Source organism: Chiloscyllium plagiosum, chromosome 22 (genome assembly GCF_004010195.1).
Source record: "Chiloscyllium plagiosum isolate BGI_BamShark_2017 chromosome 22, ASM401019v2, whole genome shotgun sequence".
In the NCBI taxonomy this organism is placed as follows: Eukaryota; Metazoa; Chordata; class Chondrichthyes; order Orectolobiformes; family Hemiscylliidae; genus Chiloscyllium; species Chiloscyllium plagiosum.
The window spans coordinates 33,957,869-33,970,307 of record NC_057731.1 but is presented as its reverse complement, the minus strand read 5'-3'; the positions used below and the strand labels follow the sequence as shown (position 1 = coordinate 33,970,307).

General features: G+C 40.5%; 1 protein-coding gene across 1 annotated transcript in view; it reads left to right on the top strand.

Moving 5' to 3' along the window:
- gucy2g (guanylate cyclase 2g) overlaps positions 1-12,439 on the top strand; it is a 59,160-nt gene that overhangs the window by 18,253 nt on the left and 28,468 nt on the right. Inside the window, exons 8-13 of the mRNA XM_043713162.1 lie at positions 340-384; positions 908-1,071; positions 1,182-1,316; positions 4,176-4,259; positions 5,433-5,537; positions 8,577-8,648. Coding sequence (XP_043569097.1) covers positions 340-384; positions 908-1,071; positions 1,182-1,316; positions 4,176-4,259; positions 5,433-5,537; positions 8,577-8,648 — 605 coding nt within the window. The remainder of the gene's footprint in view (positions 1-339; positions 385-907; positions 1,072-1,181; positions 1,317-4,175; positions 4,260-5,432; positions 5,538-8,576; positions 8,649-12,439) is intronic.

Below are 12,439 nucleotides of genomic sequence, written 5' to 3'. Positions count from 1 at the left end.
AGTTCTGGTCAGGTCAGATTGTCTTCTAACACAGTAGTGCTGGAAACTCAAAAAAATGCCAATATATTGTCGAATATAATGCAAAATAAAGTCAACAGCTTGCAAATGGCATGATAGTTTGTAGATGTGTGGAAAATCTTAGGGTATAGTCACTCTGAAAAATAGGAAGGGTATAATTTTAAGGGGGGTAGACAAACAGAATAGAATTAATAGTTTCATTTTGGAACTGGTTCTGTTGTGGTCATTTAAATTCAAAAGCTGACTTTGCAAAGTAATATTGCAAGGAGGGGGTAACTGTTGATTGTTTCTCTGATCTGAAAGCTTGTTCTTTTCCCACAGTGAACATCACTGTCACTACCATGACATCTCCACAGAACGCAACAGGTACTGAAAATGCCCTCTTGAAAGTATGCTCTTCAGAAACCAACCACCATATCCCTTCCTCAAGCACCTACCTACCCACCTAACTTGAAGACCTCTCTCTTATACTGAGATCTTCCTCTAACACGGGCAGTGATCACTGACCTATGTTCCTTCTCTTCTCTTACACCATCTCGTTATCCACACTCTTAGGTCTTATTTCCTGCCAACTTCCTGTCTCCTCTGCCAATAACTGGCTGTCCAATTGTAAAATCACCAGATTATGGAGCTCTCCTGAGTGACAGCAAGAGAGCCACAATTTTATCCAGAGGTTGTGACTCTGGTGGCCAATGTGCAAACATTAAAATGTCTGCACTTGGCAGTTAGAATTCTTCTCATTCTCACCTTCTGTAGAGTTTAAAATTCTTTATGGCAGACACTGATGCATTACAATTCTGATAAGTTCTGGCCACAGACATTCCCACTGTATATTATCAATTTAGATCGGTTTGGTTATGCGCTCAGATCATTTGCTTTGTTTTTCCAGATAACATCATTGTGATAGCAGTCATTGTCGTTGTGTTCGTGGCTCTTGTTGTATCTGCTGTCATTGTCTTCCTGAAGACACAGAAATATAAATCATTAAATCAAGATCAGGATATGTGGTGGAAAATAAATTATGAAGACATAACTATTCTGAAAGATAACAAGGTACAGGATTGGCAGCATGTAACGTTTTTTGCCGTTAAGCGTTAAAAGAGACCTGAAATGAAGCACAATTTTACACAAGTGCAATTCCTTTTTTTCTGTATCAATGACAGAAGCCTGATAGTACTGTATCAATGAAAGAAGTTGGAAGCCTTGGATCAAATACCAACACCTCAAGCCATCACAATTACGGCTTCAGAGATAAACTAGGAAACAGAGTATTTTATTCTACAGTGGGTTTTTACCAGGTGAGTTTGCTTCGGGAATATTTACATTGTTAAATTTATCACTATGACATTGTTTCATTGAGTAACATCAGGGCAACACCAACAATAAAAGTTTTAACAAAATTTAGTAGAAATTGTTTTGAAAATGCTTACATAACACTACTTTGAATTAAAGGCCAATTCATTTTAGTACAATTATATCTTCATAATCTGATACTTCATATACATTGACTCACATCACATCAAGAAAATATACTATGATTATCAAGAGTTTCTTTTATTGATTGGTGTCACTGACTAAGCTGATATTTATTGCCCACCCTAATTTTGTAGACATAAGTTAAAAGTCATACTTCATCCAAAAGCGTTTTGGATGCTCCTCCAAATGTGCCATAACGTTTTATTTATGGGACTAGGGTCATCTGTTTTCCAAGCCCAGGGAAGTACAGGAGATCCGGTGACGAGCGGTGTCCCGCAGGGTTCGGTGCTGGGGCCACAGCTGTTCGCATTATATATTAATGATTTGGATGAGGGAACCGGGGGCATTCTAGCGAAGTTTGCCGATGATACGAAGTTAGGTGGACAGGCAGGTAGTACTGAGGAAGTGGGGAGGCTACAGAAGGATCTAGACAGGTTGGGAGAGTGGTCCAGGAAATGGCTGATGGAATTTAACGTGAGCAAGTGCGAGGTCTTGCACTTTGGCAAAAATAATAAAAGCATAGACTACTTTCTAAATGGTGAGGAAATTAATAAAGCCAAAGCACAAAGGGATCTGGGAGTGCTAGTCGAGGATTCTCTAAAGGTAAACATGCAGGTTGAGTCCGTGATTAAGAAAGCGAATGCAATGTTGTCTCTTATCTCAAGAGGGTTGGAATATAAAAGCAGAGATGTACTACTAAGACTTTATAAAGCTCTGGTTAGGCCCCATTTGGAGTACTGTGTCCAGTTTTGGTCCCCACACCTCAGGAAGGACATACTGGCACTGGAACGTGTCCAGCGGAGGTTCACACGGATGATCCCTGGAATGACAGGTCTAACATATGAGGAATGGCTGAGGATACTGGGATTGTATTCGTTGGAGTTTAGAAGATTAAGGGGAGACTTAATAGAGACGTACAAAATAATACATGGCTTGGAAAAGGTGGATGCTAGGAAATTGTTTCCGTTAGACGAGGAGACTAGGACCCGTGGACACAGCCTTAGAATTAGAGGGGGTCATTTCAGAACAGAAATGCGGAGACATTTCTTCAGCCAGAGAGTGTGGGCCTGTGGAATTCATTGCCACGGAGTGCAGTGGAAGCCGGGACGCTAAATGTTTTCAAGGCCGAGATTGATAGATTCTTGTTGTCTAGAGGAATTAAGGGCTACGGGGAGAACGCTGGTAAGTGGAGCTGAAATGAACATCAGCCATGATTGAATGGCGGAGTGGACTCGATGGGCCGAATGGCCTTACTTCCACTCCTATGTCTTATGGTCTTATGGTCTAATGATAAAGTTCATGACTTGGTGGGATTTAACAGGTCCTCTCCATGCTCACTTCCCAGGTTCACTTTGAGTGATTAAACTCAGCAATGGGGACAATTCACAGCTACCTCTAATTTTCCTGCCCTCACTCCTTAAATCTGTTCCCCAACCACTGGACTGTAATCCACACCTCCTTCACACCACCTAAAAACCCTGCTGTTCGGCTCCCAGGATTAGCTACACCCAGCCCCAGTGCACCCGCTAGTTGTGGATGAATTCCTGACTTCTGATATTCCCCCAGTCTTTGGTTCTGTCACCTCCTGCCTGGTCTGATAAATATTATCCAGACCATAATCTCAGCTCCATTGAAGATAACATGATGACACAGCATCAGCTGCAGGTGCAATCCCAATAGAATTTTGCAGCAATCAAAAATTGTGAACAATAAATTGTTAATCATACTGTTCTCACAAAATTAGCTACTGGCACAAAATGTTGTTGAACTGAGTTATTGTTCAAGCAAATTTCCAAACGAATAAGAATCTTTGATATCAGCTATGTCATGAAAATACTGCTATGTGTTATGGTTCTGCTACTGTGTAACCCTCTCCTTGTTTCCGAAAGTGTCTGATTAAAGGCACTGTAGTGACCGAGTTCATATCAAAACTACTAAATCTGTGAAAAATTCTCAAAAACGTACCACCATGTCCAGAAATCCAAAATAATCTTTCAGAGCGTGGGATGCCATGGAATTCCCCAGGAGAAGATGTACTGGCATGTGGCCTAAGGGAGGTGATGGCCTTGTGGAATTATCGCTGAATCAATAATCTAGAGAACCAGTTAAATTCTGGGGGCCGTAGCAGATGGTGGAATTTGAATTCAATAATGTGGTTGACTCTTAGCTACCCTCTGGGCAATAAATGCTGGCTCATTCATAAATAAAAAGTTATGGCACATTTGGAGGAGCATCCAAAACGCTTTTGGATGAAGTATGATTTTTAAATATTCTGGCCAGACCTCTGGCCAATAAAGACCTCCTCCTGTAATCTTGGAGCATCCTGAAGATAAATTTGTCAAGATGCACAACACCAGTGAGGACAAACATGCAGAGTGGATTTTACAAGCTGAAACACTCAAGCCAGCTTACATATCCAAAGTATAGCAGGGTCCGTCCATTTTCCTGTAGAGACAATTCAGTTAAGAGTGTGTTAGAATCTGTGGCCAGCAACCAGTTTAGTGCCCAACACATTGTCACGTATTAACAAGTCTCCAGTTTTGCAGAATAAATACTGGTTCGTTATTGCAGGAACATTTCATCAGACAAACTACCAAGTCAAATCACAAGTCCGTTGAAAGAAAACTTGTTACAAATAAATTAACTTGACTGCTGTGGTACTCATTGTTTCTGTATGACAGGGAAATTATGTAGCAGTTATGCACCTTGATGAATCGATATCTCCAGATATGAGCAAGCAATCAATACAACAAGAATTGCAGATGGTATGACAAATATGGTTACAGTTTGTGTGCGATTAAATACCTCTTAGGTTAGATTTTAAAACTATTAGTTATATATGTTTTAGAATTTACTTTCTTATTGATTCTTTTTCCACATTCTCTCTGTTCCTTGTACAGGATGCTGACCCTTACTAGGATCCAATTCCTCAGGTCACTGCAGCCCTATGTCCCAGATTGTTGGACATGTACATGTCGAAACAATGAGTACTGCCAACCAATTCTTTCATGCCTGGTCCTGTCCCTCACTGACAACCAAGACATGCATCACCTTATGGTGATTGCTTTGTAATGCTTGGGAGCAGTAACCCTGTCTTAGATTAGATTAGATTACTTACAGTGTGGAAACAGGCCCTTCGGCCCAACAAGTCCACACCGACCAGCCGAAGCGCAACCCACCCATACCCCTACATTTACCCCTTTAACCTAACACTACAGGCAATTTAGCATGGCCAATTCACCTGACCTGCACATCTTTGTGACTGTGGGAGGAAACCGGAGCACCCGGAGGAAACCCACGCAGACACGGGGAGAATGTGCAAACTCCACACAGTCAGTCGCCTGAGGCGGGAATTGAACCCGGGTCTCTGGCGCTGTGAGGCAGCAGTGCTAACCACTGTGCCACCGTGCCGCCCACTCTTTACTCATTCACAGTCTAAGAGCACTGTGGGTGCTATTTGTGACTCTTTTCAATTTCCACTTGTTTAATTCAGCTGACTCAGCAGGTAATAGGGCTCACAGGCATCCCTGATTGGAACCTGTTACACAAGCCCTTTAGTAACTTCACAAATTAAATATTTCTGCAGGACATATACACTGACAATGTTTTGCAAAGGACAGTCTAAGAATCTAAGAAATAGCAGCATGAGTTAAGACAGGTGGCTCCTTGAACCTGCTTGACCAGTCAATAAGATTGTGACTCATCTTCTATATCAATCCAAATTTTCTGTACTATTCCCCCAGTACTTGAGATCCATAATGTCCGAGCTTTACTTTCTTTATTACTGAGACTTTTATATACTATAGGTTAAGGAGCTGGGAGATTAGATTTTCGCAGGTGCAAGTTTAGTGACTCAGATATGTTTATTTGGAAGTCAAATATATACATATATATTCAATTTCAAGATGTGTCTAACTGAATATTAATGTTGATTCTAGATGCGAGAACTAAGACACGAAAATCTAGTAACTTTCTTTGGTATATGTATAGATGCACCACGCTGGTATATCATTTCACAATACTGCAAAAGGGGAAGTTTAAAGGTAAGTTAATTGAAGTAAGTGTGTATATGTAACATGAAATCATTGATTATTTTCAAATGTGTAAAGTATTTATTAAATAGGTACCTGCTCACAGAGATTGAGATCATTCATTCATTTACCTCAGTTGCTTCCTCCCCTTTCTCTTGCCCACTAGAGCAAATGTCCTCTAAATGTTCCCCCATGAAATACTTGTGAACCCACATTTGTCTGCACTTTCTAGACTCATGCTCCCTCTAGTCTTATCTTGTCTATAAGATCGGCCTTTTGGTCTCTTGACACTATTCTCATTGGGCTGCTGACCACCAAACTTCCCATTTTGGTTTCTATGTGCATGGTTCCCTTTCCACATGAAGTGATCTACCCCTTTCATGACTACCATCATCAGCTCCATCTCAAAAAGCCCATTCCATTCACTTTTACCTTGCAAGTTATTACCTCATCTTCATGATTCCATTTGTGTCTATCTGATCAGAGCCAAAGTATATTTGAACATAGAACATACAAGTAGGAACAGAAATATATAATTTAGCCCTTTGAGCCCACTCTGCCATTCAGTAAAATCTTGGCTGATATTTTTGTTTTTCAAATCCCACATTGCCATCTACCCTGATTATCACGGATTCCCCTGCCTACAAGAGTCTATCCATCGCTAGCTTTAAAAATGTTCAATGACTCCCCATCCATTGTTTTTTGCAATGTTCCAAAGCTGCACAACCCTCTGAACAAAAAACAAATTCTGTACATCTCTGTCCTGTAAGGTCAATCCCCAATTCTAAAATAGTGCCCCGAAGTGTGGACTGCCCCACAAAAAGAAAACATCCTTCTCACATCCCCTGTGTCAAAACCATTCAGGATCTGATACAGTGCAGTCAAGTGACCCTTCACTCTTTTAAACTCCAGAAGAAACAAAGCTATCCTCATGAGAGAACTCATTCATTCCAGGTATCAACCTAGAAAACCACCTCTGAACTAGCTCCATATCTACATCCTTCAGAAATGGCTTCAACGCTGTTGTCTCTAGATTTGTTCAAGGATGTAAATTTGCAGTATCTCATCTACCTGCTCTTGTATGACAATTTTCAAATTTAAAAGGTTGGCCTCCTATATACTGAAAGGTCCATCACTTTTTTACTCCTCCATTGTTTCTCTAGGTGCTTTATCTGACATTAAGTAATGTCTGTGATGGGATTTTTTCTACTTAAGCATTATGGAGGCTGAAAACTCTGACATTATCTCTCATGACAGATTCTCTTCCTAGCCTTGCCCATTGTCTCAGTCTAAATTACAACCTCTGCATTTTCTTCAATCTTGATCCTCTACCTTATCATATATCCACTGCCATATATATAACACTACTCACCTCCGGCGCTGCAGCAATCTGTCTGCTTTTCTCCCCTCCAGTTCTGAGTATTCCAATGTTATTCTGATTAGCTCCCATTCTCCACCCTCAATACAGATATTTCTAATCAACCTACAACCTACACACCTCTGAGAGCAAATGGGGCTTGAACTCCTGCCTCCTGGCTTAGAGGTAGGGTCAGTACCACTATGCCATAAGAGCACTTGAACATGATTTGGGTCTCTGGATTAATAGTCTAGTGATAATATCACTGAGCCATTGCATCCCCTCCACCCTCTATTCAATACAATTCATCTAATACCATATAACTATATACTAATCTCAATCAATTCCTGCTCAAACAATGCTCTTTCCTTGCTGATATACATTATATCTCAGTATTCCAATACCTACAGTTTATAATGAGACAAAAAACGTTGCAGTTGCTGGTATCCAACATAAACAGGCAGGAGGCTGGAAGAACACAGCAAGCTAAGCAGCATCAGGAGGTGGGTTACACCTGAAAGAAGGGTTACACCTGAAACATTGACTTCTCCATCTCCTGAATCTGCCTGGTTTGCTGTGTTCTGCCAGCCTCCTGCCTGTCTATTTCCAATTTGTAATGTTCACACTTGCGTTTAAATCCATTTGCATCTCCACTCCCGACTACTATAACTTCCTGAGGAACACTCTGCTGCTATGAGTCTGATCTTTTGTATGCCTGTCTCTCCTTTTGTCCCATTTAGACAGCAGTTGCCTTAACTATTTAGATCCCAGATTCTGGTATTTTCTCTCTAAACCCCTCTGCCTCTCCAGCTCTCTCTCATTTTTTAAGACACTATAAAACTTATTTCTTTCTTAATTTAATCATTCTTATTGTCTCCTTCTCGGTTCACAGTCCATTTTCATTGTTGCCTCCTCTGTTGAGAATTATAGTGATGAAAAGAGAGCACTCTTGGTTTTCTTCCTTGTGTGTCAGCCATAGCTCATTGGTGGCACGCTGAATCACAAGATCCTGGGTTCTTATTCCAGAGCATAAGACATTAGTGTTCACACTCTAGTGCAGTCCTGATGAAGCAATAAATGCTGTCTTTCAAAAATACCACATGGCTTTAGTTCCAAGAAGAGCTGAATGATTATTACTGATATCTTGGCCAATACAGTTCCCAAACTTAACATTTCCCCATCACCAGACAGAGAGAATTAAAACTCACTTTGCATTATCCCTGGTGGTATCTTTTTCTTAAAACACAGTTTTTTAAAAAATTGAAAATGGTATGGTGCTTTCTGTGGTTCAGCTTTCACCGCAGAGCAATTAGAATGTTTATCATTTATTACTTCCTCTTTCAAATGATGGAGATTGTAACATGAGATCCAGATTGTCATCATCTGTAATTGACACAAGTTGCACTTAACAATCACCTTTAACTTTTAAAAACATCTTCAGGCAATTTACATGCAAAACTAAGTTATGAGAAAATATTAAAAATATCTTTCACACTAGAGATGCAAAAAGAGTGATTTTCATTTGAATGGCATCAATGATGAGATGTAAAATTAGGAATTGTAATTTTGAGGGCGTTGCAACTTTCAACATTTGTGATTATTTTCTTTCATTCAAGAAAGCGAATGAAAATATCAGCTCATGCTTATATCAGAAGAAAAACTGTAACTGAATATATTCAATATTCTCTCATTAGGACATCCTGAAAAACACAGATGTTGAACTTGACTGGGTTTTTAAGCTGTCACTTGCTTATGATATAGTAAATGTGAGTACCGGAAGCCAGATTTTACATTTTCCAGGTAATAAAGTACAAATTCATCGTGATATTCAGTATATTAATTTCAGGAATTGAATTTTAAAACAGTCTGATATTCTCATTAAAATCCATGTAAGTTTGAAATACTTTCTGGTTTGATGTTTTAGTGAAAGGTCATTCATGTCTGAGGTATCTGTTATAAAGTTGGTTATCTCTCTTAATGGTTGGTAAATCTGTCTGAATTGATGCATTTAATATGTTTCTTTTGATTAATTCACATGATGACAGTGTAGGCAAGGTCAACATATATTACCCATCATTAACTGCCTTTAAGGAGATGGAGTTGAACTACTTTCATAGTTTGCTGCGGTCCTTGAATTGAAAGAACACTCACCTTAGGGGATCCCAGGATTTTAACTCAGTCGATGACAATGAAGGAATAATGCTTTAATTTCAAGTCAGATTATTCTGTAATATGAAAGGGTGATCATATTCTGAGTTACCCGCTGTTCTTTCTAGTGGTGGGGATTACACAGTTAGAAGGTACTGACCAAGAAACCCTTTCGACTGGTAGTGCATCTTGTAGAAGGTTAACACTACAGCTATGCTACTGCAGACTGCGCATGCTTAAAGTGGTGATGAGGTTGTCAATCAAATTTGTCCTAGGTGGTGTGAATTTTCTAGAGCAAAGCTGGAGTTGCACTCACTAAGGGTGTGAGGAGTATTACATCACACCCCTGACTAATTGTGCCCAGGAGATAGGTATTCAGGTATCAAGAGAAGAGTCACTTGTCACAGAATACCCAGTTTCTGTCTTATTCACATAGCCACTGAATTTAGGTGGTTGTCCCAGGCATGCATCTCATCAATTGCTGCCTGCATAATATTGATGGTGATGGATTTGGTAATGTTAATGCCATTGAATGTCAAAAGAAGTTGGTTAAACTCTCTCTTATGTAAAAACATTATCTGGGGCTGATACGCTATCTTTCCCAGGGTTCCTTGGTTTCCCAGGTTGGCAAGGGCAACCTCCCTGCTCAAGCCTGAGTTAAAATTGCCATCTGGCCTTCATTAGCCCCTGACATGGGTATGTGAACAAGGGGCAGGCCATGACCTTTCAGATCCAGAATGAGTAAGCAACTGGAGCCATTAGAAACTGCCAAGTTTCTACTGCCTTGAAGAACATGTGAGGATGAAATGTCAAGATGCTCTTCACCTGCAAGAAGTCGAATATGATCAGTGTCTCAAAGAGCATTTCCGGATGAAATTCCTACAGCCTAGTTTCACATGTCAATCCCTGGTTAGGATTGTGGGCAGAAGTGAGAGGGAAGGCATTTTGGCCCCACTAAACCAGAAGGCTCTGGGATGGTAGGGCCCATCAGCCTTCATTGATGGTGTTCCTAAGAGAAGATCATTTTGATTTACAAATCTCCATCTATGGCTTAACTAGCCAAGTGTGTATCAGCTGAGAGGACAGAAGATCACAAATAGTACCAACAGTAATGTTAAGAGTAGATGAGGTTCTTCAGTCTGCTCAGTAGCTCATCCAAGAGAAGCACTATCCCAAATTCAGTTGCTACCTGGTGGCATACGGGGCATAAGGGATACAGGGAGAGTGTGGGTAAGTGATGTTGAAATGCCCATCAGCCATGATTGAATGGTGGAATGGACTTGATGGGCCAAATGGCCTTACTTCCACTCCTATTTCTTATGGTCTTATATGTTGCATCACGGTGAGATTACCTCTAGAACAAGGAATGGCAGAGACTATGAACAAACCCCACCCACTTAAATGGACTCAACATTCAGGTGGTTCAGCAACATGCATCCATCAAAGTTATGGCAGAATCAGTGATCATGAGCCATCACAATATTGTTCATGCTTATAGTTTTTCTCCCGCAATGTTAAACAGGTGAACTATCTCTTCCATCAGATTTGATAGAGTCCCATAAAGAGTCAATCTTTCTCTTCCTGATGCTGACTGGTCTCTTTTCTTCAAATTTTCATACTTTTGTTTCCGATTTCCAGCATTCAGCAATTTTTCTTTCTTTCTACAAAAATGGCCCATTAATCAAAAAACAGTCTGACTCAAAGCCCATCTTCTGCAATTTATCTGACTCTTGTAATATGATGCTCCACATTTAATGCTCCAGAGATCACTGTTGCTCAAGAGTCAACTATCAGATTATACTGAGAAAGAAATTACTCATAGCTAGAAGCAAATATGTATATGTTATGATACTGAGCCTACACCAGCCTGAATACATTCTACTGTACTTTCCTGGTACATTATGAAGATTGCTGAGGTTTTAAAGAAGTTGATGCTTCACTACTGTATTAAGGATTCACTCGATCTATCCTGTCTATACCTGACATATGCTTCCTTCTTTTTCTTAAACAAACCCTTTAGTCAACATTCCCTACACCTACCAGCCTTTCCTTTCACCCTGACAGGATTTCTCTGGATTCTCGTTATCTGTGAACATCTGCCCCCAATCAGCTTTTGAAAGTTCTTGCCTAATACCGTCAAAATTGGCCTCTCTCCAATTAAGAACTTCAACTTTTAGATCTGGTCTATCCTCTTCCATCACTATTTTAAATCTCATAGAATTATGGTCGCTGGTCCCAAAGTGCTCCCCCACTCACACCTCAGTCACCTGCCCTGCCTTATTTCCCAAGAGTAGATCAAATTTTGCACCTTCTCTAGTAGGTACATCCACATACTGAATCAGAAGATTTTCTTGTATAAAGGCAATAGGAGTATACTTAAGAGGGAAATCGGGAGGGAAAAAAGGGGACATGAGATAGCTTTGGCAAATAGAATTATGGAGAATCCAAAGGGTTTTTACAAATATATTAAGGACAAAAGGGTAACTAGGGAGAGAATAGGGCCCCTCAAAGATCAGCAAGGTGGCCTTTGTGTGGAGCCACAGAAAATTGGGGAGATATTAAACGGGTATTTTGCATCAGTATTTACTATGGAAAAGGATATGGAAGATATAGAATGTAGGGAAACAGATGGTGACACCTTGCAAAATGTCCATATTACAGAGGAGGAAGTGCTGAATGTATTGAAATGCATAAAGGTGGATAAATCCCCAGGACCTGATCAGGTGTACCCTAGAACTCTGTGGGAAGCTAGGGAAGTGATTGCTGGGCCTCTTGCTGAGATATTTATATCATTAATAGTCATAGGTGAGGTGCCGGAAGACTGGAGGTTGGTTAACGTTGTGCCACTGTTTAAGAAGGGTGGTAAGGACAAGTCAGGGAACTATAGACCATTGAACCTGATGTAGGTGGTGGGCAAGTTGTTGGAGAGAACCCTGAGGGACAGGATGTACATGTGTTTGGAAAGGCAAGGACTGATTAGAGGTAGTCAACATGGCTTTGTGCATGGGAAATCATGTCTCAGAAACTTCATTGAGTTTTTTGAAGAAGTAACAAAGAGGATTGATGAGGGCAGAGCAGTAGATGTGATCTATATGGACTTCAGTAAGGCATTCGACAAGGTTCCCCATGGGAGGGTGATTAGCAAGGTTAGATCTCACGGAACACAGGGAGAACTAGCCATTTGGATACAGAACTGGCTCAAAGGTAAAGACAAATGGTAGTGGTGGTGGAGGGTTGTTTTTCAGACTGGAGGCCTGTGACCAGTGGAGTGCCACAAGGATCAGTGCTAGGCCCTCTACTTTTTGTCATTTATATTAATGATTTGGATGTGAGCATAAGAGGTACAGTTAGTAAGTTTGCAGATGACACCAAAATTGGAGGTGTAGTGGACAGCGAAGAGGGTTACCTC